General features: G+C 34.6%; 1 protein-coding gene and 1 long non-coding RNA gene across 2 annotated transcripts in view; both read right to left on the reverse strand.

The window, feature by feature from the left end:
- The window catches only part of LOC128232289 (lipoxygenase homology domain-containing protein 1-like), a 98,978-nt gene extending 78,250 nt beyond the window's left edge, over positions 1 to 20,728 (reverse strand). Inside the window, exons 1-10 of the mRNA XM_052945769.1 lie at positions 20,681 to 20,728; positions 17,445 to 17,536; positions 16,981 to 17,072; positions 9,937 to 10,132; positions 9,619 to 9,747; positions 8,206 to 8,357; positions 7,410 to 7,535; positions 5,372 to 5,545; positions 3,615 to 3,780; positions 2,717 to 2,791 (exon numbers count right to left, since the gene is read on the reverse strand). Of these exons, the coding sequence (XP_052801729.1) occupies positions 2,717 to 2,791; positions 3,615 to 3,780; positions 5,372 to 5,545; positions 7,410 to 7,535; positions 8,206 to 8,357; positions 9,619 to 9,747; positions 9,937 to 10,132; positions 16,981 to 17,064 (1,102 nt within the window). The 5' untranslated portion in view covers positions 17,065 to 17,072; positions 17,445 to 17,536; positions 20,681 to 20,728. The remainder of the gene's footprint in view (positions 1 to 2,716; positions 2,792 to 3,614; positions 3,781 to 5,371; positions 5,546 to 7,409; positions 7,536 to 8,205; positions 8,358 to 9,618; positions 9,748 to 9,936; positions 10,133 to 16,980; positions 17,073 to 17,444; positions 17,537 to 20,680) is intronic.
- A 1,694-nt stretch (positions 20,729 to 22,422) lies between these two features.
- On the reverse strand, positions 22,423 to 24,201 carry LOC128232292 (uncharacterized). The gene is made up of 3 exons (XR_008260517.1): positions 24,043 to 24,201; positions 22,741 to 22,814; positions 22,423 to 22,488 (listed from the first exon to the last, which is right to left on the reverse strand). It is a non-coding gene; the product is annotated as an uncharacterized LOC128232292 (long non-coding RNA).
- Between the last annotated feature and the right edge of the window lie 1,172 nt (positions 24,202 to 25,373).

Here is a 25,373-nt window from a genome sequence, read left to right on the forward strand (position 1 = left end):
TTCTATGCATTTGAGTTTTGAGTACTAGTTATGAGAATCATTGTAGAAAACAGGGGATCAAACAGCTGATAATTGTCAATCCTGAATAATAGCCAGGGGGTCTGTTTATGTACGAGGGATTCATGCATAAAGTAGGGTTAAGCTGGGTCACATTCTGGAATTGTTTCCAAAGGCATAAAAACATATTCATTTCAAGGAACTCCCTAATGTTTTTGATGCACATGTCCAACAAAAAAACTCTTAACAAGTGAACAATAGTCTGTAGTTAAGTGCTCGCATTCCTGATTTCATGATTAATTGTGAACTAGAAAGCCCCTGAGTAAAACTGTATCAGGACTATTATGGTACCGCAATTGCATTATTTTTAAAGTCTGAAAGAAAGAACAGTACACTATCAAACACATGTTTATTGCAGATTTTCCTAATTCCTGCGTCTTTTTCTTACCGCAGATGAAATCTTATTAATCTATATTTCACTATAACCTATGTTTGACCTAAGTCATTTTCAATCATGATTTTCCGAATATCTTTAAATAGTAACATACATAACAAAAAACATTTAAACAAATCCTTTGCCCAACAATAACTTTTTAAATAAAAACTAAATTCAGTTTTGCTTTATTAGTTTGGCACTTACAAAAACATCCACCAACCTCTGCTCTTCCAACAAAGACGCTAGAAAAACAAACGGAGATACTGGTGCAAACTCTCCCTAAAGGCGTGAAAGCCCTTTCGCAGGTATATTTTAACATCAAATAACTTATTTCCGAAAAATGCTTTAACAAACAATCCTTACTATAGAATGTGGGGGATGAGATGTCTGGTGAAAGCCGTTTTGTGAGGACACCGTACAATTTACCACCTTCTTTTTGTACTTGTTAAAATACCTGCATGTTATGGTAAGCCGCAAGGCGCGATATGCCACATGCAAGTTTTCGAAAGTCGTACACGGTAGCAGCAGATGATTAGTAGTGTAAGTGTACTTATATATGAAGTGTCTATATTCACACCGTTTATCACAACATTATACTATATAAGCGTGATAAACGCTAGATCTTAAAAGTGGTATGTCATCATTATTGCTATGTGAAAACTAATAAAGATATCATTCTCACAACTCCACAAATAAAAGTTCCAAGGCCTTGAGAAACAGTCAAACAAAAGAACTAGAGCCATTAAAAAGATCATAAGGCCAATATAAATTAATTGCTAGATTTTCATCCATTTTTTTTATAAATTGGGGCAGGGGTGACATTTCTTTTTTTTCTTTTTCTTAGATGACTATTCTTCCACTGAATATGTGTTCATGCCCTTTCTTATTGCATGCGGGACCATGTACACGTATTTAGAGGTGAATGCTTACATTGACACCAGCTGGTATGAATAAATGCCATCGCAGACAGTACTGGACTGATTCACAAATACAGAGCCCAGTTGAATATTTTAATTTCAATAAAATTTAAGGGGTGGCAGAAAAAAGGGGGCGGACAAGGGGCGGACAGGGGGCGTACAGGGGGCGGACAGGGATGTAAATCTAGCAAATAGTTTATAGTTGCCTTATTTAAAACCAGGCATGCAATGTAAAACCTTCAAGCTATAAAAATGTTACAAGGTTCAAAAAGTGTTGTTGTTTTTCAGAAAAGGGTTATATTAGACGCTTGATTATCTACACCAGTGGTCGAAATTAGCACAAGCCCGCAAGCCCTGCACTGGTAAAATGCTTTCTGGGCTTGCTTAAATTCTGGGTTTAATACAGCAGGGCTTGTTCAATAATGTAATGCCAAGCAATAGTAGTACATGAACTCGAGCTTATTCATCAAAAAGACTAACTTCGATCACTGCTACACACATAGATTTAACATGCAGTTTAAAGGGACTAGACACTAGTTGGTCCAAAACCAGCAAATAAAGTATTTCCTCAGAACAAGCCTAGAATTGTCACTACGAGCTAGTATGAGGCTGATAATACATCATTTCGCATGATTAAAAGAATATTTTGTCGCTGTATCAGCTTAGTTTACCCGTTAAAAATAGTGCAGAATGGTTTCCTAGTTGATAGTGACTGTGTATATTTAGCATGTGAAGGTCACATGATAAGTACAGACACATATACTGACACCTTTTTAAAATAAATTGGGATTTACGTGGTAGACAGACCCAGTATATTTTGAATTGGAAAAATACTTATAACATGTCGTAAGGGCTGTGATATGTCAGTAAGTAAGATATAATGCGTTGTACACAACAACTCAATTTTATGTAAGTTTATGACGTTTGTCTATTTTTCTTAATTTTTCTGGTGTCTAGTCCCTTTAAAGTGAAGTAGGTACAATGTGTTACAGACACAACAATCTCACACACCAATATAAAGAGTATTTCATCCACTGCATAACCCCTTAATGAGCCCCAGACGAGAGATGACGCAGCTAGATGATGATATCTTTTATATGTAAAATATCAAAAAATTTAGCGAGTTAAATTATTCTGCCTTCCCAGCTGCCGATAGGCCTCATCCTGAAATTCCTAGCTGCTGTAGCTGCGTCATCTTTCGTTTGGGGCTCATTAAGGGGTTTGCAGTCAATGAAATTCTGATCAGCCTGTAACTTCTCATCTACCAAGGTAAGTCTCGGTTAATCTATCAATTAAACTCTCTCTCACTAACATCAAAGTAAACAAAAGCAGGATTTTAAAGCGATGATTACAAATGGTGTTGTACCTGTTTTACCAAATTTTCGATAACGCCCATCAATAGATACATAACCTTTTCGTCCGTCTGATGATGTGAAAATTCCTGTCAATTTTATTTCATGCATGTGAGTAAGAGCAAATCAATCGTTTATCAGAAGTTGTTTCTTTTGGCAACCGCAAGTGCATAATGTTTTGATATGTTGCAGATTTGAGTGCATCCTTGAGAGTAAACAGTCAGCATTTGTTTTCTCTGAAGCCATAACCACAATTTTTTCTTATAAATTTTGGCATCAGAACTTCAGATACAAAAGAAGTTCTCGAAAATGTAATTAGTTGCCATCAACATAGTTTAATAGTGCTGAAAGAAGTTCAGAAGGGGAAAACATATTTTACAATAGGATGAATTGGCATAATATAACATAAATTAACTAAGTGTTTGCAACATAAACTTTCCAAGTATCGGAAGTAACTTATTATGTGAAATAATCATAATAATCATAAAATTATAAAAACGCATTCAAGTGATGCCAATGCTTAAAGCTACATTCTCACAGATTGATAGTTTTGACATTATTTTTGTTTTAGTTTTTATCTCAGACTCCGCTGATTTTTGAATCAATAAATTCAATTTATTCATATAAGATAACTCATAATAGAACTGATCTCAGTTGTTTACGGGAAACTGCCAAAATTCTTTTCTTAAAGCGGTACTAACTCTTTTAGCCATAAAACATCAATTCTTGAACGTAAATATGTATTTAACTGTGATCTGAACTTTTGTCAGAAGTCAAGTTTCACTGGTTTCCACAACATTTAGCTCATTCCAAGACAAAAAATAAATAAAAAAAAGATTTCAAAATGGTCAATCTGTGAGAGTGAAGTTTTAAAAAAAATTAAACATTCTTGTTATGTCATGAATCCCTCACCAGTACGAGAGCCAAGGTGCGGGAAGAATTCACGTTTCGAGTGGCCGTCCGAATGGTACAGTGAAAGCCAGGTGTTACACATAAACAGCCAGCTTTTCTTCCGTTTCGTGTTCACAATTTCGACTTCTTGAACGTACCAGCCATCTTCTTTCTTGATTCCATCATGCTGAAATATAAAAAAAAAACGTGAAAACAGAGTTAAAGGGACAAGACACCAAACGGGCCAAAAAATAGGCAAATACAATATTTCCTCAAAACAAGCCTAGAATTGCCGATAATACATCACTTTACATGGTTCAAATAATAAACGCAACAATCATGTTGCTGTCTCATCTGTGTTTCCCCGTTTAAAACAATGCATTCATGATAGTTTCCCAGTTTACATCATATCTGCTTATGGGTACAGATAAATATACCGACCCTATTTTTAAACTTACTGGAATTTATGTGGTAGACAACCCTAGTAAATTTTGAACTGGAAGAATGCGCAAACACTGCAAAAAAGCATGTGTCTTAGTAAAATTCAATGAGTTGTACACAGCAATGTCAATTCTAGGAAAGTTTTTGACAATTTTCTTTTCTTCTTGCAATTATATTATCTGGTGTCTAGTCCCTTTAAGAGGTTCTCTATGCAATACATTGTATAACTAAAGACTGACTTATTTGTTTGTTAATCATACATAAGTTATTTTAAGTGACAAAAAATGTTCAAGGAGCTCTATTCAATAAAACATCTTATATATATAACATAGATAAAAGTTAAATGTAACTGTTTTGATTGGACAATGAGTGAGCCAATGAAAACAGTCAGATTTCTAGGATGCTTTTTGAATACAGCCTCTGGGGACAGTAACTAAAACATATCTCAGATTTTTCTTATTATCAAAGGAATAACACTGAAAAACCCACAGCTTGAATGTACTTGAACACTTCTTATGAGATTTAAATTACCTTTGAAAATCAGGGATTGTTTCTTAAAAGAAATCTAGAGCTATCTCTGAAAGCAATTAATACACCCACGCCACCACCTTCTTGTAATAAGAAGTTTCACAGGTAGAGATGTATATTCCTTGAATGCCCTTTGCCAGTGAGAAGGCATCAATTAAGTTATTGGTCCGGAGTTCTACCATATAGAAATAAGGACTGTAATTTGTGAAACTATGATATTGTACAGTTGAAGTCAAAATACATATATATACAATATATAAAGTTATGGAGATAAGTAAAACAAAATAAGTATAAAATAAATAAAGGGCAATAAGTTGCCAATAACTCTTTAAATACCCTACACAAAATAATGTTTCTTTTGCACAGCACTTTTCATTAATACAGTCAATATGTGTAAGTCTGAAGTGAATACTTAAAACACATGGAGTTAAGGAGAAAATAAAAATAACATATTTTAAAATAATCAAAGGGCTATAACTCCACAAAATAAATATACCACACACAATGTTTCTTATGCACAGCACTTTTCCTCAACACATTCATGTGTATGAAGTTTGAAGTGAATACATCAAAAACATATCCCTGTACAATTGGAAGGACAGAAAGGTCGAGTTGATTTCTATATAGCCCCCAACCACCAAGTAGTGGGGGCATAATTATAGTCCAAAATTCATTGACCGTCTGTCAGATAAATTCTGATGCATTGTAAGGGAGGTAACTGAACTTCTCTGTTTTCATACAGTAAGGGTGATATTAATGAACTTTCCTACCAAATACTATACTAATATTCCAAGACTATGCAAACTTACTTCCAAAACTATTGACTTTAGATCTCCAAGTTCAGGGCCATGGATTTTGAACATGTGTGAAGAGCCTTTGGAAAACTTGAACGCGACGCTTTTACTGTATTTCACTGAACCGGCCTTCTTTGTAAGGCGTTGTCTCTTGATGCGGTCCTTTGTTCCTTTCATGGAAAGAAACACCTGTAAAATAACACAAGTTAGATAAGTTTAAACAGTATTAATTCAGTATCACAAGATGGTTCATGCAATGCAAAAAATAAATCAGCATAAATAATGTTGTGGATCGGGAAACAAGCTGTAATGCAGCTAATGTAAATCCCTCAAGTTAGAAAACCAAGGGATGTAGTTGAACACCGTTCATCCAAAGTTGTAAGGACCCAACAAATTACTTCGGAATAGCGGTGTTTTGGATTTTCCGCAAATGACAGCGTTCGCAAATTATAGATGACATGAAATGCTAAGTCGGAAAAATTGCAATATCGTTTACACGTTACCAATACGATACACTTGGTTAAAGTTATCTTTCATATATAAAAATATTTGTTGATTTATTGTTTAATAATTGACAAATAATTTGTTATTATACTTCTTTATTAAAACAACATAAAACATTTAAAACAAAATGACAGCACATGTTGAATCAGTATGAATCTGATGACATTTTCGAATGATATTCAGATTGTGTTAACCAGCATTTATATACTACATCACCGAAATGAATATGAATCACTCATTTTCTGACATCGATGTTTGTAACATATGCGTGCTCGATGTCATTCTTTAGCAAGCACATATTGTGCTCCATTGTCACCTCAAGCCGATGCCCGAGTACATTCGCAGTAAGGTGTGAAAAACTATGACACGATCAGGTTCGAATTAAGGTGTGAAATACCAAATCGGGACCATAATTTTTAATTCTGAATAGCGATTATTTCGGATTAAAGACCAAAAATTAAGTTAAACAAAGAAGGAGTAAAATCGGGACCGAAAAATAAATTCGAAATAGCGATCATTTCGGATAAACAGTGTTCAACTGTTTATAGTAGTGATGTTCTGATGATCGATTATAATAAAAAATTGATTGGTTGGGCCTTCAATTGCCGACAATTGATTGTATTTGGTCATATTCGCTTATTGATTCAAATGCTGAGGTGTTTTTCTTCTTTCTTAAAGATGCACTCTTACTCCCAAATATGATTTACTACAATTAATAATATTGTTTTAATATTCCAAAAAGTATGAATAAATGTAAAAAAAATAGTTCTTCTAAAGGATATCGAGTTCAATTTGAAAGAAATTAGCATAAAACACAGTACTTCTACCTTATTAGACTATAGTAGACCACGGTAAATATTTTAGCATTCACCAATCATTTAATATTTTTTAGCTTTCTGCTACTAAATTCACAATTACAATCTTATTATCAGTAGTTAATATTTTCCATAAATGCATTATTTAGTTAGTAGATTAAGTTTTATCAATCAAAATTTATGTTTGTTAAATATGTGTATGTATTGATTTTGAATAAGAGTGTCACTTTAATTACCCCAATCCTAGTCTGGACTCAGCATCAGAATAGCATTATTGTATTAAAAAAATAATCCTTTACATTCATTTATAAGGGTAAGTAATTAAGAAATTTGAATTAGTTATCAAATCAAATTTCATCATCAGTACCTAACTAGAAGGTGAGTTACAATGAAATGAAGATTTGTAGTTTTGCCGTATGAGTCTGAACTCAGATTTGAGATTGTTCATAATCATGGCCACATACTTAGAAATGACTTATCAATTTGATACTTTTCACTGTTTTGAAATTTAAGATCATTCAAACATCCATACCAAACACCATGTAGCACACACAGGGCTATGACCAATTTCAACATTTGCGTACAGTTTGGCACAATTCACTGTCATTTTAATTATATATTTCCTTAAGGCGTATTACGAAAGAAAAATATATATTTTGGTGCTCAGCTCATTCTGTGAATTATTTCGAGATCTTACACTGAAACAAACAGGTATTCCCTATATCTTGACTTACCTTAGCATCTGTGCCGGCGCCCTTTTTGTCCGCTGTGGTTATGAAGACCTTGTACAATACCGAGCCCTCCCCTTTCTTCCCCGTCCTGGAGCCATACCCAGGGGCACTTTGGGGCCGGTTTCTTCTCTGAAATCACAGAATCATGAGAACTTTTAAACATGGATATAACTACATAAGGCCACATCGAATTCATTCCATGTAAATCATTAGGTTCTTGTTTTAAAATTAACTTCCAGGCAGTAAAAAAACAAAGAGCCATCGAAAAAAAATCCTTTTAAAACTTATTTCTTCCTTCAGTTGGTGCAACTTTTTTTTTCTGAAAACCCACAACCTGATGATGTTAAATTTCGCCTGACCTAATTATGTTTGTAAACCTACATATTTTTTTCTTATTACAAGCCTTGACCCTGTTTGTCCTTTCCAGAGACATACCTCCCTGGGACAATGCTTCAGCAGTTTCTTTTTTACACTAACACACTTTATAAGCTATATAGATAAAACTCAATTATACAAATATGTTTTACATCACATAGGTGATACCTACAAATATAATTAGAAAGAAACTGTTTATATTTTAAGTTTTAATGTTTAATTTTTTTGCATTGATGCAGGTTTATGATATTTTCAAAGGAAAGTATCATTAATCAAAACACCTATTTCATTATATCCCAACTTGAGAAAATTTTCTTTCCTTTATGATAAACATTCTTTTTAGTAATATATGTAATGGTAATATATCTTGTAACTTGCACAGCTGAAGAAGTGTGATGAGTACACTATAATAAAGCCGACCAACCCTAACAGACTGTATGGCACCAAAGCGTCTTTCCCAGTATTCTGTGAGATGAGCATCCCCCAGTGCATCATATGACGGGATCTGAGCACTTCTCCCTCTCTGTACCTCAGGGTAACCCAAGTTCTTCTTCACAAAATTTTCTCTTTCACGCGCTGAAATAAATATAAAAGATCTGATATATACAAAATTTGTTAACTCCATGAAATAATGAGCGTTTTAGAATTTTTAATCAAAATAAACACATTCAAGAACATACTTTTCAATTTCTTGAAAAAATCTTACATTGATGTTTACAAGCATGATGTATACAATGGTAATTGATTCACAGAAACGTGAATACTTAAACAAATATTTTGTAAGAAATCAAAGTCTTAGTAAAATATAAATTTAGCATTTTGCTGTATATGTAATAAATAAGCCTTGCAAACAATTGAAAGAAGAAAATTGTATAATGGCACCATTTTAAATCAACTTTTCACTATGACTGTGAATACAAATATCTAAGGAAGTGAATAATATATACTTAAGTGAAGGTAAAATAGGGTTATTAGTACTGCGTTTTGATCCAGGAGGTTGTATTCGACTCGTGTGGATTTTTGCAGATTCAGATTTCACGAGGTGTAAGCCGAGTGAAATCAAAATTTGCAAAAATCCATGTGAGTCAAATAGGACATTCTGGATCAAAACGCAGTACTTATAACCCTTGTATTATATACATTACTAGTTAGATCACTTAAAAGATACACGTTTTCATAATAAATGTCATTTTTACTATGCACTATTTTGTTTTATGACATCATTTTAACATCGTGCAACAGTACTTGTTATGAAGTGACATCACAAGAGTGGAATATGGCCGTATTGCACTGGAGTGGAATACGGACTACCGTATTTTGTGATATATATTGGGTGTGGATTTATGATGGGTATATAATAATCATTATTATTTGCGAGTAAGGCTGGTATATATTGTTTGTTTTGACTTACTTGCATCTTCAGGTATGGGTAACATATTATTTGCAAATAAGGCAAGTATTGATTGTTTGTAGTCAACTAAATGCATCCTCAGATTTGAAAAACACATTTTTTACCAGTAAGGCTGGTATTTATTTTTGCACATTAAGATATGACAAATTTATTATTTCTCATATTTATCAGAGTCAGTAAGACAGATGTCCACGCTCTTGGGAAGAGCTGCAGAGAAAGCGTTCAGTTGACTCTGGCTACGATGCACGAAACCAACTTGGAAGTCAACATAGACAAGGTAGCACCTGATCACCAATACCTGCCCCCTCATCAAGAGGGTTTACTGAGATAAGGGACAAACACCCAGTGACAGATGGGCACTCAACTGAGGACGACTTTGTTAAGCATTACATCTGTATCTTCACAACATTGTTTGTATCCACTTACATGCATATGGGTGGGATTTAGGGTATTCATCGTTCACGTAGTAACTTCTTGATCGCACTGGCATACGGGACTCACTGTAGTTTGGTGATCTCCATTGTTCTGATGGGGCTACAATGCGTCTTTGTGGGGCTAAATTAAACAAACAATCACAAAATCAATTTGAGATTTACCATTGAGAATATAACTGATACCTGTAATACTTTTAATTTTTACAATTTATATGTACATCATGCCATGACTTGGTACTGCATTAGCATAGTAATAACTATTTGTTGATCTTTTTTCCCTAAAAATAGGTATACTCAAGTCAAATCTTACCTGAATATGGCCTGGATGGTTTTGAGTTGCCATCTATCAAAGCATATGGTGGTTTTGGACATAATGGTTTCTGTGGTGGCATAGGTCGAGCAACCTGATTTGACATGGGCTTGATAGGGATGTCCAGACAGCGTCTAACACCCTCACTACTGGTGGCGGGGTTCCACATTTTTGTGTTTGTTTTTGCAGGAAATTTCTGAAAATTGATTTACATGAATAAGGTATAGAATTGCTAATCACTGCACTATTGCCTTTCAAGACAGATGTCTATAATTTGAATCAGCATATTTATCACATGACTGGATAATTTTTACTCCTCTTTGCATATACATATATATATATATTTATATATGTCAGTGTTTCGCTCCAATGTGCCAGTTGCAATGCCAGGCCACTCCAGACAAGTCTGACTAACTGAAATTGTTTTACCTAATTACCTATCCGAAGCTGAAAAACCTAGCTGAGTCTTTTTCCTGCGTGGTTTTCTGATCATGTACATATACTGCATAGGTCAATATTGCCAGATTTTTTTTAAATTTAACAATCTTATAACACTTGTTCGTTCAAACCCACAGGTAAGTTATAACTTGTTTAAAAAAAATTGTTCAGAAAGTACATATACATGTTAGTCAGTTAGTAACCTTCTTGTTTATGATGTAAACTTTGTGCTTTCGAGGCAACACCATAACCGACTCACTTAATAAATTATTCATTGTTAAAAATTTCCTGTTAAAACACATGTATGTACTGCAGATACGAGTAAAATAAAGACTGGAAATTTAAACACTACTCATTTATATATCAATTGCATTAGATTACAGACTTTTCCGATCTAATTTTCTATGGACAAATACATAATCATCTACATTACCTTGTTAAAACTCCATTCGAGAGCACCTGTTCCAATTAAAATTTAAACAAATCAATTGATATTGTTTGGCCTCTTAGACATATTTCCTGAGGATGAAATTGTTATCAACCAATAGCAGATTTATTACACCATCAGACACCAATCAACATGTACAGTCTTGAGAGTCACGTGGTTAAAATACTAAAATATTTATCAATTATAATGTTGTTTACATTCGTTGCCAACTTCTGGACGCATGCGCATGGTGCGCTACCCGTATTAATCTGGACATAACGGCACAGTAAATACGGCTTTCAAAGTCGAGAGAACGGAGGGCATCATTGTGTACACACCGGTCTCAAAAATAGACAGTAAGACCGGTGTGTACACAATGCTGAGGGCATTATTAATTTACATGAAACAAAAACTTGGAACGATTCTTGACTTTTTCTCCAAGGCCTTTGGGATGAAACCATTATATTGAATTAAGTGAATTAGTTCTTAACTGTGATCTGAAATTAAACAAGCACTTTCATAGGTTGCTGACGGCTATTACTAACAGTCGGACCGCGGTACAGCCGCACCGGGTACTGTACAAGTGGAATATTGCCTTTAAGGATTTACTCTCACAGTTTGAACGTTTTGACAACTTTTTTATTTTATTTTTGTCTTGGAACGAGCCAATTTTCGCGAAAATCCATGGAAACAAGTTATATAAGACTGCTGACAAAAAATAGATCGCAGATTTTTATATTTAAGTTCAATAATTAATGTTGTATGCATTTTTCTTAAACCGTTAGTAACGGTTTATGGCATAAAACATTAATTTTCGAACGGAAATATGAAAATCTACGATCCGATTTTTTTGGCAGCAATCTTATTTCATTGGTTTGGAGATAGTTACGCAAAGATTTGCTCCTTCCAAGACAAAAAATAAAAAAGGTTGTAAAAATGGTATATCGATCTGTGAGAGTACAGCTATAAGCTGCTGATTCATTTTATTAAACGAATTTAATAAGATTAGTTTATGTACAAAATTAGGTGTATGTTTTCGTTACAGACATATGCGTTATTGTGTATGGTGCGGTAGTACAGTGAGGTAGGGTACAGTACAGCCAGGGTTTGGGTAATGTTGGTGGGCATTACCATGCAACATTGTCGCACGAAACATCCGTTAAACGATTTATTTGTGGGCAAAATCGCACCGACTGGATGTTAACCTTGTTAGAGCTTCTCTATTTCTTTAATGTGCAACAGTGGATAGAAGAATTATCAAAAGGAACCCATTTGACGTTCCTTTCGGAAGTCATTTAGTTTGTTAGTGGTTCGCCGGGGATCGAATTTCCGACTCATCGATTGACAATAGAGATTTACGTTTGAATTATTTCAAGATTTATTATTGTAGATGGCTTTCTCTACACAAATTTGGAAAAAAATGGCATTAATATCAAGACCAACTCTAATCTATTTTTCTAAATTTATATGTTTTGCAATGAAGAGACGAACATGATCCTGACTTGGTTATTTGTATGAACTTGTGCTTTATTCTACAGGCTAGAATGCATTTCACTCACACATGATACTGCCACACATCACGTTATACTTTTATTGCCATTCTGATTGTTTTCAAAATAACTTTTTAACAGTATCCATACTCGAACAAATAGCGTAAAATACCATTTAGATGCTTTGAAAATTGGGTAAAAAGTGAATATTTGTGTGTGCTATTTTTGTTTAAGTTGTAAAAACCAAACCGAACATAAAACTCAGAAGCGTTCTGATCAAATACATATAAGAGTATTGAATCGAGAAAGTGTACATTTTGATGTTGGAGTATCTTGCTATTCCATCTTTACATTTTTCTTAAGATTGTTTTTGCTTTTCTACTATTTATTTTCAGTCTACAGACATATGCTATTAGATATGCTTAATGATTAATAATCCAGACTTTTAGAATATTAAATTTAAATTACTAATTGGTCTAGTTTCACTTTCGGTATCCAATACATGTAAAACTATCATATTTAGCATAATTAGCTATCAATTTTCGGATACGATATGTATATTTATTCCGAAATTGAAATTAAATGTTTCTATGAAAGTATGACCGATAATCGAACACGATTTCATAGAAGCAAATATAACCAAGATGTACAAAAATATGGACCGGACATAACTATTACAAATAAAACAAGAAACGCCGCATTGCGACGAAACCAGGTTTTTAATGATTGACAGAAGAACTTCAGCCTGTGTCTGTTTTTCTATTTTTAGTATCAGTGACCTTGAACCTAGGGACCCCAAATGCAATCCATTGAAAGGTATCCATAAACACTTCCTTTATACCAAGTTGTGTCAGGATATGTCAACCCTAACTTAAGTTATTCAGTTTCAACTGTTTTTTTTCTATTTTTAGTAACAGTGACCTTGACCTTGAATCTAGGGACCCCAAACGCAATCCCATGAAAGGTATCCATAAACTCATCCTTTATACCTGGTTTGTTCAAGATATGTAGACTCTGACTAAAATTATTCAGTTTCAACCGTTTTTCTATTTTTAACAACAGTGACCTTGACCTTGAATCTAGGGACCCCAAAACGCAATCCCATGAAAGTATCCATAAACTCTTCCTATAGACAAAGTTTGGTCAAGAAATGTCAACCTTAACTGAAGATATTCAGTTTGAACCAGTTTTCTATTTTAAGTAACAGTGACCTTGACCCTAGGGACCCCAAATGCAATCCCATGAAAGGTATCCATAAACTCTTCCTTTAGACCAAGTTTGGTCAAGATATGTCAATCCTAACTAAAGTTATTCAGTTTCAACAGTTTTTTCTATTTTTTAGTAACAGTGACCTTGACCCTAGGGACCCCAAACGCAATCCCATGAAAGGTATCTATAAACTCTTCCTGTACACCAAGTTTAGTCAAGATATGCCATCCCGAACTAAAGTTATTTGGTTTCAACCGTTTTTCTATTTATAGTAACAGTGACCTTGACCCAAGGGACCCAAATCGCAATCCCATGAAAGGTATTCATAAACTCTTCCTATTGACAAAGTTGAGTCAAGATATGTCATCCCTAACTAAAGTTATTCAGTTTCACCGTTTTTCTATTTTTAGTAACAGTGATCTTTACCTTGACCCTAAACGCAATCCCATGAAAGGTCTCTATAAACTCTTCTTATTGACCAAGTTTAGTCAAGATATGTCATCCCAAACTAAAGTTATTCAGTTTCAACCGTTTTTCTATTTTAAGTAACAGTGACCTTGATCCTAGGGACCCCAAACGCAATCCCATGAAAGGTCTCCATAAACTCTTTCTATAGACCAAGTTTAGTCAAGATATGTCATCCCCAACTTAAGTTATTCAGTTTCAACCGTTTTTCTATTTTTAGTAACAGTGACCTTGACCCTAGGGACCCTAAACGCAATCCCATGAAAAGTCTCCATAAACTCTTCCTATTGACCAAGTTTAGTCAAGATATGTCATCCCTAACTAAAGTTATTCAGTTTCAACCGTTTTTCTATTTTTAGTAACAGTGACCTTGACCCTAGAGACCCTAAACGCAATCCCATGAAAGGTCTCCATTAACTCTTCCTATAGAAGTTTATTCAAGAGATGTCATCCCTAACTAAAGTTATTCAGTTTCAACCGTTTTTTCTATTTTTAGTAACAGTGACCTTGACCCTAAACGCAATCCTGAAAGGTCTCCATCAACTCTTCACATTGACCAAGTTTAGTCAATATATGTCATCCCTAACTAAAGTTATTCAGTTTCAACCGTTTTTCTATTTTTAGTAACAGTGACCTTGAATCTAGGGACCCCAAACGCAATCCCATGAAAGGTCTTCATTAACTCTTCCTATAGACCAAGTTTAGTCAAGATATGTCATCCCTAACTAAAGTTATTCAGTTTCAACCGTTTTTCTATTTTTAGCAACAGTGACCTTGATCCTAGGGACCCAAACACAATCCCATGAAAGGTCTCAATAATCTCTTCCTATAGACCAAGTTTAGTCAAGATATGTCATCCCGAACTAAAGTTATTCAGTTTCAACCGTTTTTCTATTTTTAGTAACAGTGACCTTGACCCTAAACGCAATCCCATAATAGGTCTAAATAAACTCTTCCTATAGACCAAGTTTAGTCAAGATATGTCATCCCTAACTAAAGTAATTCAGTTTCAACCGTTTTTCTATTTTTAGTAACAGTGACCTTGACCCTAAACCCAATCCCATGAAAGGTACCCATAAACTCTTTCTATAGACCAAGTTTGGTCAAGATATGTCAACCCTTACTAAAGTTATTCAGTTCCATAGGGGAGTTTGACGCCTCCCGAACAACGACGTTTGCCATTCTAATAACCAGGTTTCACCATGTGAAAACCTGGTTAAAAAGCCGACCATGAATAAAATATGGACCTTACAAAAACAGGATGGACCGAAGGACCATACATAGCTTAGAAGGTTGCTTTGAACACTTGTTTTGTTTTTGCCCGAAGTCTTCATACTATGGTAGTCACTTCTGCCAAATAAATTTAAAACTCAACATTATATGACAATTATATGGATCGGACACGAACAATTATCATTTAGGCTTATCAAGTTATAGTGCATAACAAACAAAGTGTAGAAGGTTGCTGTGACTTTGACCTTGAAGGTAGGGACAGTGGTTTTAAGGGCAACAGGTCCTGATAATATGGTCACCTCAGCCAAATTACTTTAAAACCCGAACAATATTGACTGGAAAAAGCGGGACGGACTAACAGACCACACGAGGTTCAGAAGGTTAGTGTGATCTTGACCTTGAATAGAGGGACAGGGTCTTCACATGCTGACTGTGACCTTGACGGTGGCGACAAGGGACTTTTGCGCGACAAATCATGACTCATGCTATGATGATCTTTTCTGCCAAATAATTTTAAAATCTGATTATGAACAATAAATAAATGCACCAAACAAAATAAATATATGCACCAAACAAAAACGGGACAAACTGTAAAGGGCGACCTTAAATGAAGTGACCCCGTTTATACGAAATCATTTTGAGCACGCTGGATATTTTGTACGACATATGACTGATATGAGGCTAACGCAGGACACATTCACCCAACGCAAGGACGGTCACTTCTGCTAAATAATTTTGAGATCTGACCATGAACGAAAAAGATATGGACCAAAAAAACAGGACGCACTGTTATGGGTGGCCTTTAATGTAGTGAAAGTTTGATGTATGCGTAAATATTCTGGGCATGCAGGATATTTTGTGACATCTGATGCTGACGAAGGACACATTAAGCCTTGGCAGAACATGTTTCAAGTTAACACCAAGGCATTCGAATATATGTTCTCTTCACTCTATGATAACGAATGGATTAAAGAACTAGGTCTCATATATTTTAGCTCTGAGACACGTATCTTGAAATTAATGAATCCAGACATGCCTGACAACGTATGTGCACAAGAAGGTTATCTTTAACTAACTTGTTGATCTTGTCAACTAAAACTAAAGACTTCGCCAATAAATTAAAATCACCGATGTTCTATAATCTTGTGAAATAAAATCCATTATTATTGAAACACAGCATATTTTATGGACATGCAATTTTGGATAAGTGGTGCGCATGACGTATTCAAGTCCTAGACGAGTGTACAACATATCCTTATCAAGTTATGCTACATATGGTCACTTCTGCCAGTTTTTTTTTAAAATTCAACATGACAAGATGGACCTGCCACGAACTGTATTATCAACAAGGTTTTATATAGCAAAGCATACGAAGTTTCTGAAGGTTGCTGTAACAATGGCCTCAAAGGCAGGTACACTGTGTTACGCATTCACTCGCTTGTGGTCACTTATGCCGACCAATTTTTAACTCTGACCATAAGATTGATGCAGACCAGACAGAACTTGTTACAAGTACAGGCACAACTGGTAGATAAATTTATTTCAGTGACTAAAGATGAGTGTTTTCCTAGACGGTGCAAGAAATCCGAAAATCGTACACAAGGCCTTCAAAATAGGGTTGTCTCTGGTCACATGCCAAAAAAATAGATTTTGGTTGGTAGGTAGGTTGATTTTTAACAAGACATGTTCAATTACTGTCAAAGGGCATTACTTAGTGTCATACGAGTTAGAACAATTTGGGGGCAATAAAAGAATTGTCAGTGTCACAAATCTGAAACAAACCTTTCTTAGGCCTATAAGAGACAAAGAAAGACTAATCTTGTTTGGGTTTTTATTCTTTTTCTTTCCATAAAATAAGATCTTCATCTCTAGTCCTGAAAAATAAAGAAAGACTCCTATAATGACAATCGTACATCATAATAAACAAGGCAAACACAAGGTCACACTATGTACATTAATTGGCACATGCTTGATCAGCAAAGGTTATGATTTCAACCCAGATCTTCAGGAGAACGAAAGTCTTTAAATTCATCATTTCAAACAGTGCCATAGGTTTGAACTTTTACAGAGGTTCTATTTTCTAGTTGCCACTGGATTTATAAAATGTGTCCCAATTTCATCACCAAATAAGGTATTAAGCTATTTTTTAACAAGATGCACATCATAAGCTTTCGATTATTATTTGGGAATTTAGCAAACTTACATTTCACCTGATATGACACAAGAAAATACCATAATACACTTACATCAGCGACATCATATTCTCCATTATTGACACCGTCAATGACGTCATGAGGGGGTTTCCCATCAACAGTGCAACCGACTGACTGGGCTGTACCTGGAACATAAAAGATATTCGATGTTGACAAGTTAATCCTTTCTACATGAACATTTTATAAAATGCCATTGGACTTGTGTACTTCCTTCCTCAACAATCTCAAGTTCAAGCCAAAAATACTACATAACTAATCTTCTACGAGGAAACAGAATATCTAAAAAAAACATTTTTATAAAATCTTGAATTAAAACTTTCAAACAAAGAATCCTTTTGAAACTAGACACAAAACTATGCAATCAATATTAACAGTCTTCTCTCAAAGGGGACTTTTGCCAGAAAAAGGAAATTTCAAATAAACAATATCAGTAAAGTCAGTTCATCTGACATCATATAGAAGGCAATCAAAATCAAGGGGCATTTTACATTATGTGGGAAATTATGAGGGATTTATGTTTAAGCTTTAACAGTGAGAATAGCAAGGGACAAATTTCGGACGACAGCCTTGATAATTCTCACATCATGCTTTAAAACCTGAAGCCTCATAATTGCAGGACCTCTTGTTATCACAGATTTCAACAGTTTAGTTTGTGATGGTCATTAATCATTGGCTATTAATCAAGTTGAATTAAGAATGAGTAAAAAAGGGGGCAACTAGCTTTAGCATTTCTTCGAACATTTGATACTACTTTTCAATGTAACCTGACTAGTGATATTCCGATGATCGATTATCGAAAATCGATTATAATCGATCATCGGAACATCACTTGGTTGGGCCTGAAATCGGCAACAATCGATTGTATTTGGTTAAAATCGATCATCAAAAGAAAAATGAAAAAAATATAAGTATGTGTTCAGACGTTATTTTTAACAAAATGGCAGATGAAAGCCACAATGAGCAAGTAAAAATGAACTATTTTTTATATAACACTTAATTACTTCAATCATAGACATAACGTATATGCATATAATGATTAAGAGTTTAATAATGTGCATGAATAAAACTTCACTTTAGGTTTTATCTAGTATTTTAAAAAAACGATTGTACTATCGATAATCGGTTACTTGAGTGGAACCGATTATCGATTGTAAAATTGGAACCGATTCCCAACACTAAACCTGACCTTTAATCAAGTGGTTGAAGGAGCTCAAGCCAGGTTTTCTGGGATCGCTCATATTCTTAATTTTATATAATGTCCTTACAATCTTAATTGGTTTGTATTTCATGATCAAAGTAGGGTAGGAAATGTAGCTAAAAAGAAGTAGGTGTTTAACCTTTTATGACATTGAAAATTGAATTTTTACCAACAACTTGCTCTTATAGTGTTCCATCAAGGTTTTTTACCAAGCTCCATGATTATATACACCATGCCATTTCTCAACAGCCACAGGGGGACTAGGTCAGGCATAACATTACTTGGCACATGCTTGATCAGCAAAGGTTATGATTTCAACCCAGATCTTCAGGAGAACGAAAGTCTTTAAATTCATCATTTCAAACAGTGCCATAGGCTTCAAACAACTTATTTAGTAGCAAGGAATTAACTTTCAAACCATGTTTTGCTTGGGTTATTTTGGAATTGGCGACAAGATACACTTAATTGCGAAGTGTCCAAACTTAAAAAAACAATGACTTACATGTTGGTCAATTGCTGGAAATTGACCTTACAATTCTTGTGTGCCAATTTACACCATATCTGTCAATCTACAGTGTTTGTTCCTCTTGAACAAATAAAGCTAAAATATGGTCCAATTTCCAATGCCAACCCCCCTCCCCACCATAAAATAAAATAAGTATATATTTTTTTTTCCATGTAGATATCGAAAAATACAAAACAAATTGAAATACAGTTGAACACCGCTTTTCCGAACACTGTTTTATCTGAAATTATCGCCATTCCAAAATTATTTTTTGGTCCAGATTTTACTCCTTTGTTGAACTAAATTTTTTATCTAACCCAAAATCGCTAGTCTGAGGTAAAAATTACGATGCCGATTTAATATTTATCAATTCTTATTTCGAACTTGATCACGTCATAGTTTTTCGTACCATACTGCGAATGCACTCGAGCATCTACTTGGGGTGACAACGGAGCACAATTAGCGCTTGTTAAAGAATGACAGTGAGCATGCGCATGTTACAAACATCAATTTCAGAAAATGAGCAATTCAATTTGGGAGATGTAGTGTACGACATTATTAACAAACTGGATATGCAAGACATAGCATCATTCTTTTAAAAAAAATGAACGATACTGAGTCAACAACGTGTAATTTCAGTGCTATTTAAACATGCTTTTTATAAACTGTGTTATGTTCCGAATGCATACATGTGCTCTGTTTTTGTTTTAAATGTTTTATGTTGTTTTAACAAAGAACTATAATTATTTGTCATTTATTAAGCAATAAATCAAATATTTTTGTATACAAAAGATCACTCAAACAGAATGTATTGTATTGGAAAAGTGAAACTGACATTGCAATCTTCACCACTAGAATCTAGAATTCTTGAACGCTGTCATTTTCTGGAAATTGTAAATCCGAAATATCGCTACTCCAAAATAAATTTTTGGGTCCCTACGATTTCAGGTCCCTATGATTTCGGATTAATGGCGTTCAACTGTATTTCAGACATTTTTAAACTACATAAAGCACACAAAAATGAGCAACCTAGAATTCTCCCATTATGCTTTTCAACCAGAAGCCTCATAATTGCAGGACCTCTTTTATCATAGAATTCAACATTTTAGTATGTGATGGTCATTAATCATTGGCTTCCAAAACTTTCATTTCCTCAGTAGTCTAGTCCAAGCGAAAAATTCAATCTATACATGAATTCATTGTAAATCTGTGATAAAGCTTGTTTTGTCAGGCAATAAAATGTGACCTCATAGAGAAAATTTATTTCAGCCTTTGGCTCAAAAGCTAATACATGTCTATCTCAATTTAATCATAGGTCATTTCTTGAGCTAACTGTGTAATATGTATGTAAACATAGAAGTGTATGATCTACATGGAGACATATGTATAAACATACAGTCAAAACTGGCTATGTCAAACTCGTTATCTTGATGTTCCGGCTATGATAAACATTTTATCAAATATTTTGGGTTTCCTATTGAAGGTTTGTTTTCTTGGAAGTTTTTCCCGAGGTCCAAATGACTGACATTGCCAATTTAGAGTGTATATATTAAAAATTTAGTTTACCAAGCATTTCCTTGACAGTTCCAGAGAGGTCCTTGGCCATACTCCTCATCCTCATGGTCTTGGCAATCTTCACGATCTCCTCAAATGCCAGGTTACCGGAGTGCTTCACTGGAAATTACAAAAAAGTTCATATTGCAAGTACATAATACACATCATTTTCAAAAAAAATAGGATTAGTCATTGCATTATTTTCATACAAATATTATAACAACTTAACCTTCAATGTTACACAGTAAATGCATGAAATTTAAAGCAAAACAAGAGCTGTCACAGTATGTGACAAATGCCCCCGAATGTGACATTGACCTATGAACAAGGTTAGTACATGAAAAGTTGATCTTGCCTTTACGTGTCAAATACATACGGCAAGTTATTTTAAATTGCCTCTGAACATAAAAAAATACCACCCATACTTGACAACCTACACTGTTATGTCCTTATATTCAGAATTCCCTTGCGAATAAACACTTTGTGTATCTTTCACCTTAGAGGTAGGGACATGGGTCTTGCACGCGACACGTCGTCTTGGTTATGTGGAACACATGTGGCAAGTTATTTTAAAATCTGTCCATACAAGGGAAAGTTACAGAGCTGGACGGACGGACGGATGGTGCGATTTTAATATGCCCACCTTCGGGGGCATAAAAATGACTACAAAAGCAACCAAATAAGAGATGCCAAATGGTGAATAATTTAATCATGTTCATATTTATGAAATTTCACCCAAACAATTTAGGTAAAGAAAACTACATGTATATTCATGAAAAGTATGCAAATGCGCAAACAGATTTCTACCATTTATGCTATTGCATCTTCAGCCTCATAATTGCAGGACCTCTTTTATCATGGATTTCAACATTTTAGTATGTGATGGTCATTAATCATTGGCTTCCAAAACTTTCATTTCCTCAGTAGCTTAGTCCAGGCGAAAAATTCAATCTATACATGAATTCATTGTAAATCTGTGGTAAAGCTGGTTTTGTCAAGCAATAAAATGTGACCTCATTGAGAAAATTTATTTCAGCCTTTGGCTCAAAAGCTAATACATGGCTATCTCAAATTAATCACAGGTCATTTCTTGAACGAACTGTTTTACAAGTAGCAGCCTGGACAAGGACCAGACCAGACAGGCAGGTGAACACACAGAACCTGCGACAAGCTGCCTTCATAGCAAGTTTTTGAAATTCCTATAATTCATGGTCAGGATACACCCCCACAAGGTTCAGTCCTATCAACAATACTCATTTTGACATTTGACATCTAGGTGTGAGCTTGACCCTGGGTTTTGTGCTTCAAAAGACATCTCATCATAGTGAATATACATGGCAGATTTTTGAAAATCCTTTCATGCATGGTCAAGATACATCCCCAACAAGTATTTTGACATTTAACCTAAAGTGTGACCTTGATCTTCGAGTCCGAGATACAGACCTAGGTCTTGTACAGAATATTAAGTTTTTGAACAAATGTATAAATTAATGCATGTTCAAGATTTAGCCTGGACAAGGTTGAGTTCAGACAGATGCACGCACATACAAGGAATCGCCATTATGACAGCTATGTCAAGCTCACCACAACTCACTGGCTGGACATTACAAAAATTGTAAGCTGTGCAAGTCAAAATTACCATGTTTGACCTTCTTCCTGTCCCTTGGGGGCTCCTTAAGAGCCTTGATAATGAGCGATGAGGCGCTGGGCACAACATCAACCTTTGCCTGTCGGTTCTGGATGGTCAGTCGACACGTGATCTTCAACCCCTTCCAGTCTCCAGTGTTCTTCTGGATGTCATCACCAATCTTCTTAGGGGACTAGTTGGAAAAAGTTACCCAGCATGAACATGTGGTCAATGATTAAAGTAATGTTATTTAGTTAATTAAACTTGTTTACTATTGAAACAGTTTACAAAATTAATTTCAACTACTTATGATTATTTCAGACCATGGGAACAACACCAATTAGAATACCCATTTAAGTTATAATGGGTGGCATATTTTTCTAACATCTTGTCAGTGATTTTAAACTTTTACACAAGTCTTTATAATCCATTTAAGTTTTCTTACCAGACCAAGTGGACCAATCTTGGGGGCAAGTGTGGAAGTTGCCGGCACTTCCCCTCCGACAGCCTTCACATATACTGCAAGAATGATTTGCTTAAATTATGTTTGTCTGGAGTTTGAGAAAAACTTAGTTTCTTTAAACATTTGTGGTTTAAAATGGCGACCCTTAAAGGCCGCGGTACCTGACCCCAAATATCCTACCGGACAGCAATTAAGCCTATTTGGCAGAGGAGGCGTGGTTAATCGGGTTTATGAGATCTGCTCTGGTCAGCAGTTTTGATTGTAAACATTCACATGGCTTGTGGTGTTATATCATTTGGATAGAGTGATACATAACAATTTGTCCTTTGCTTTCTCATGTGAGATTAGATAAATAATGTTTCATATACCATAACTAAAACTTCTTTGAATTGTGTTATAATAAGCCATTTGATAGTACGTATCACCCCAGATAATTCAGTTCGCTGTAAGAGGGTCATGAACTTTCAAGATCTGTCAATCAACATTGCTACCAGGAAATTTGTTTGGAGTTATAAAAAAAAAAATATTTGAAAGTAGTACTTATAACTGTTTGAGAGACTTATAATTCACAAAATATGTATATGAAACTGTACATTTAATGAACCATCCTGCAAATTTAAGCATTTTTTGTCCTCAATTATTTGTATATTTGAAAAAATGAACTGGCAGTCTGTTCTAGCAGACAGCTCTATGAGGTCAAGTAAAGTGGCCATTTTTTGACTGTCTGCCTTTTATACTATTACCCCGGCCTTCACGATGGAACTAGCTACAATGTGAGGCCAGCGATACTTTATAAAATAATTTTGACATTTCTTATGTATCCCTATCTTGAATCAGAAAATCGTCAAAAGACTCGTTGCGAGCCATTTCGATCAACTGCAAATGGAACATGCGATTTATTTCAGTATTTTTTTAACAATAGCTGCAAAAGCTTGTAATTTCAACTACTTAACTAATTAAACAAGCAAAAAGCAATACACTAATGAATTGTGAAGAAAGGCAAATTACTTATTCAAATTTATAAAAAATACTGGTCTTTTCTAGAAAATTCCCGAGACCAAACAATTCATACAAGTCAAATATACATGGGTCATATCCTGAAGTTTTTCCTGAAGCCCTTTAACCGTTTTGAAAATCAGAAAACTTTTTTAACTTACAATTTTGACAAATCAAGTCAACAGGAAACACTCACTGATAAAAATGTTTTACTTCCAAACAAAAATCCTGATTAACATTATAGATATCCAAGATCAGTTTGAAGGAATACACGTGAAAATACATTACCATGCTGGTCGCATCACCATGTCGCTCATTTCTTGGTCGATCTGTGAGGTATTAATTATTACTTATGCCTTACCAATAGTAACAGCGGTAGGATCGAACTTTGGTGGCATTCTGGTAGCTTAATGTATCAGCAATTCTTCGAGTTGGTGTTGGATGAGTCCGATTCTTGGACACGACCAAAAAGTTGCACCAACACAAGGAATTGGTTGGCGGAAAAGGAAGTTGTCAAGCGGTGTAACATTTTATATATTTTCGCAAAAGTTGCGTTTGGTTACGTTACACTAATACATTTGAAGTCACCTCTAGATGACCTGCCCTCCCATTTGTTACGAGCACAAACTCGTAGTACATCTTATATAATGACAGGAAACTTTGAGCTGATGTTCGAAGTCTGAACAAATACGACCTTGCCAAAAAGGAGGACATATAAAACGGATGTAGGCACTGTGCGTTAATTACGGACACTACGGACCATGGACATTACGGACCAGACACTACGGACCAGATTTAGGGACATTACGGACCATCTTCGGAATCTTACGGACCATGATTTAAACATTTTTTTTTTTTAAATTAATCACACATTAGTTTATAATTTGTTAATAAATACTTGAATATGAGTGCTCAGTATGACGTTATATCTTTCATAAAACTGTGAAAAATCCCGTGAAGTTCGAATAGATCTCAATATAAAATATTGTGAAATTCCAAAAGGTGTTAAAGACCTATGCATTTATAACAATTATGTGAACAATAATGAACGAAATTTGAAAGATCGGCAGTTAAATCAGTTAAAAGCAACAGAAGAAATATTTTCCAAAACAGTTTATTTCCCAAAATAAATCGAGCAGAAATATTTTCCAAAACAGTTTATTTACCAAAATAAATCGAGCATATATTAAATAAACGATGTGTGTTTGTTGCAATTCTTGCAAACTGATGTTTAAAACTGTCAATTTCTGTTGCCTTAATTAGTGTTTATTAGTTATAATTGTACCCGTAATTATCGGCGGTATATAACAAAAGAAACAAACATTATACTGACAACCTTTAATTGGCAATCATAAAAGTGTGAAAACCCATTGTAACGGCGCACTTTCACTGAACCCACGACTCAATACACAATCCGACTGGTAGGTTACATTGCCATTTATCATGTGGCTCAGAATTAGCGGAAAATGAGGTTATGGCATGTTGACGTTTCAGAAAGCAATCGATCACATATGAAAACATTAATATTCACATTTACAATTATAAGATAAACACATATTTCGTTCATTATTATTCAAATTATTATAATATTTTATTAAAAATACATTGATGTTTAACAT

Source organism: Mya arenaria, chromosome 4 (assembly GCF_026914265.1).
Source record: "Mya arenaria isolate MELC-2E11 chromosome 4, ASM2691426v1".
Lineage (NCBI taxonomy): Eukaryota > Metazoa > Mollusca > Bivalvia > Myida > Myidae > Mya > Mya arenaria.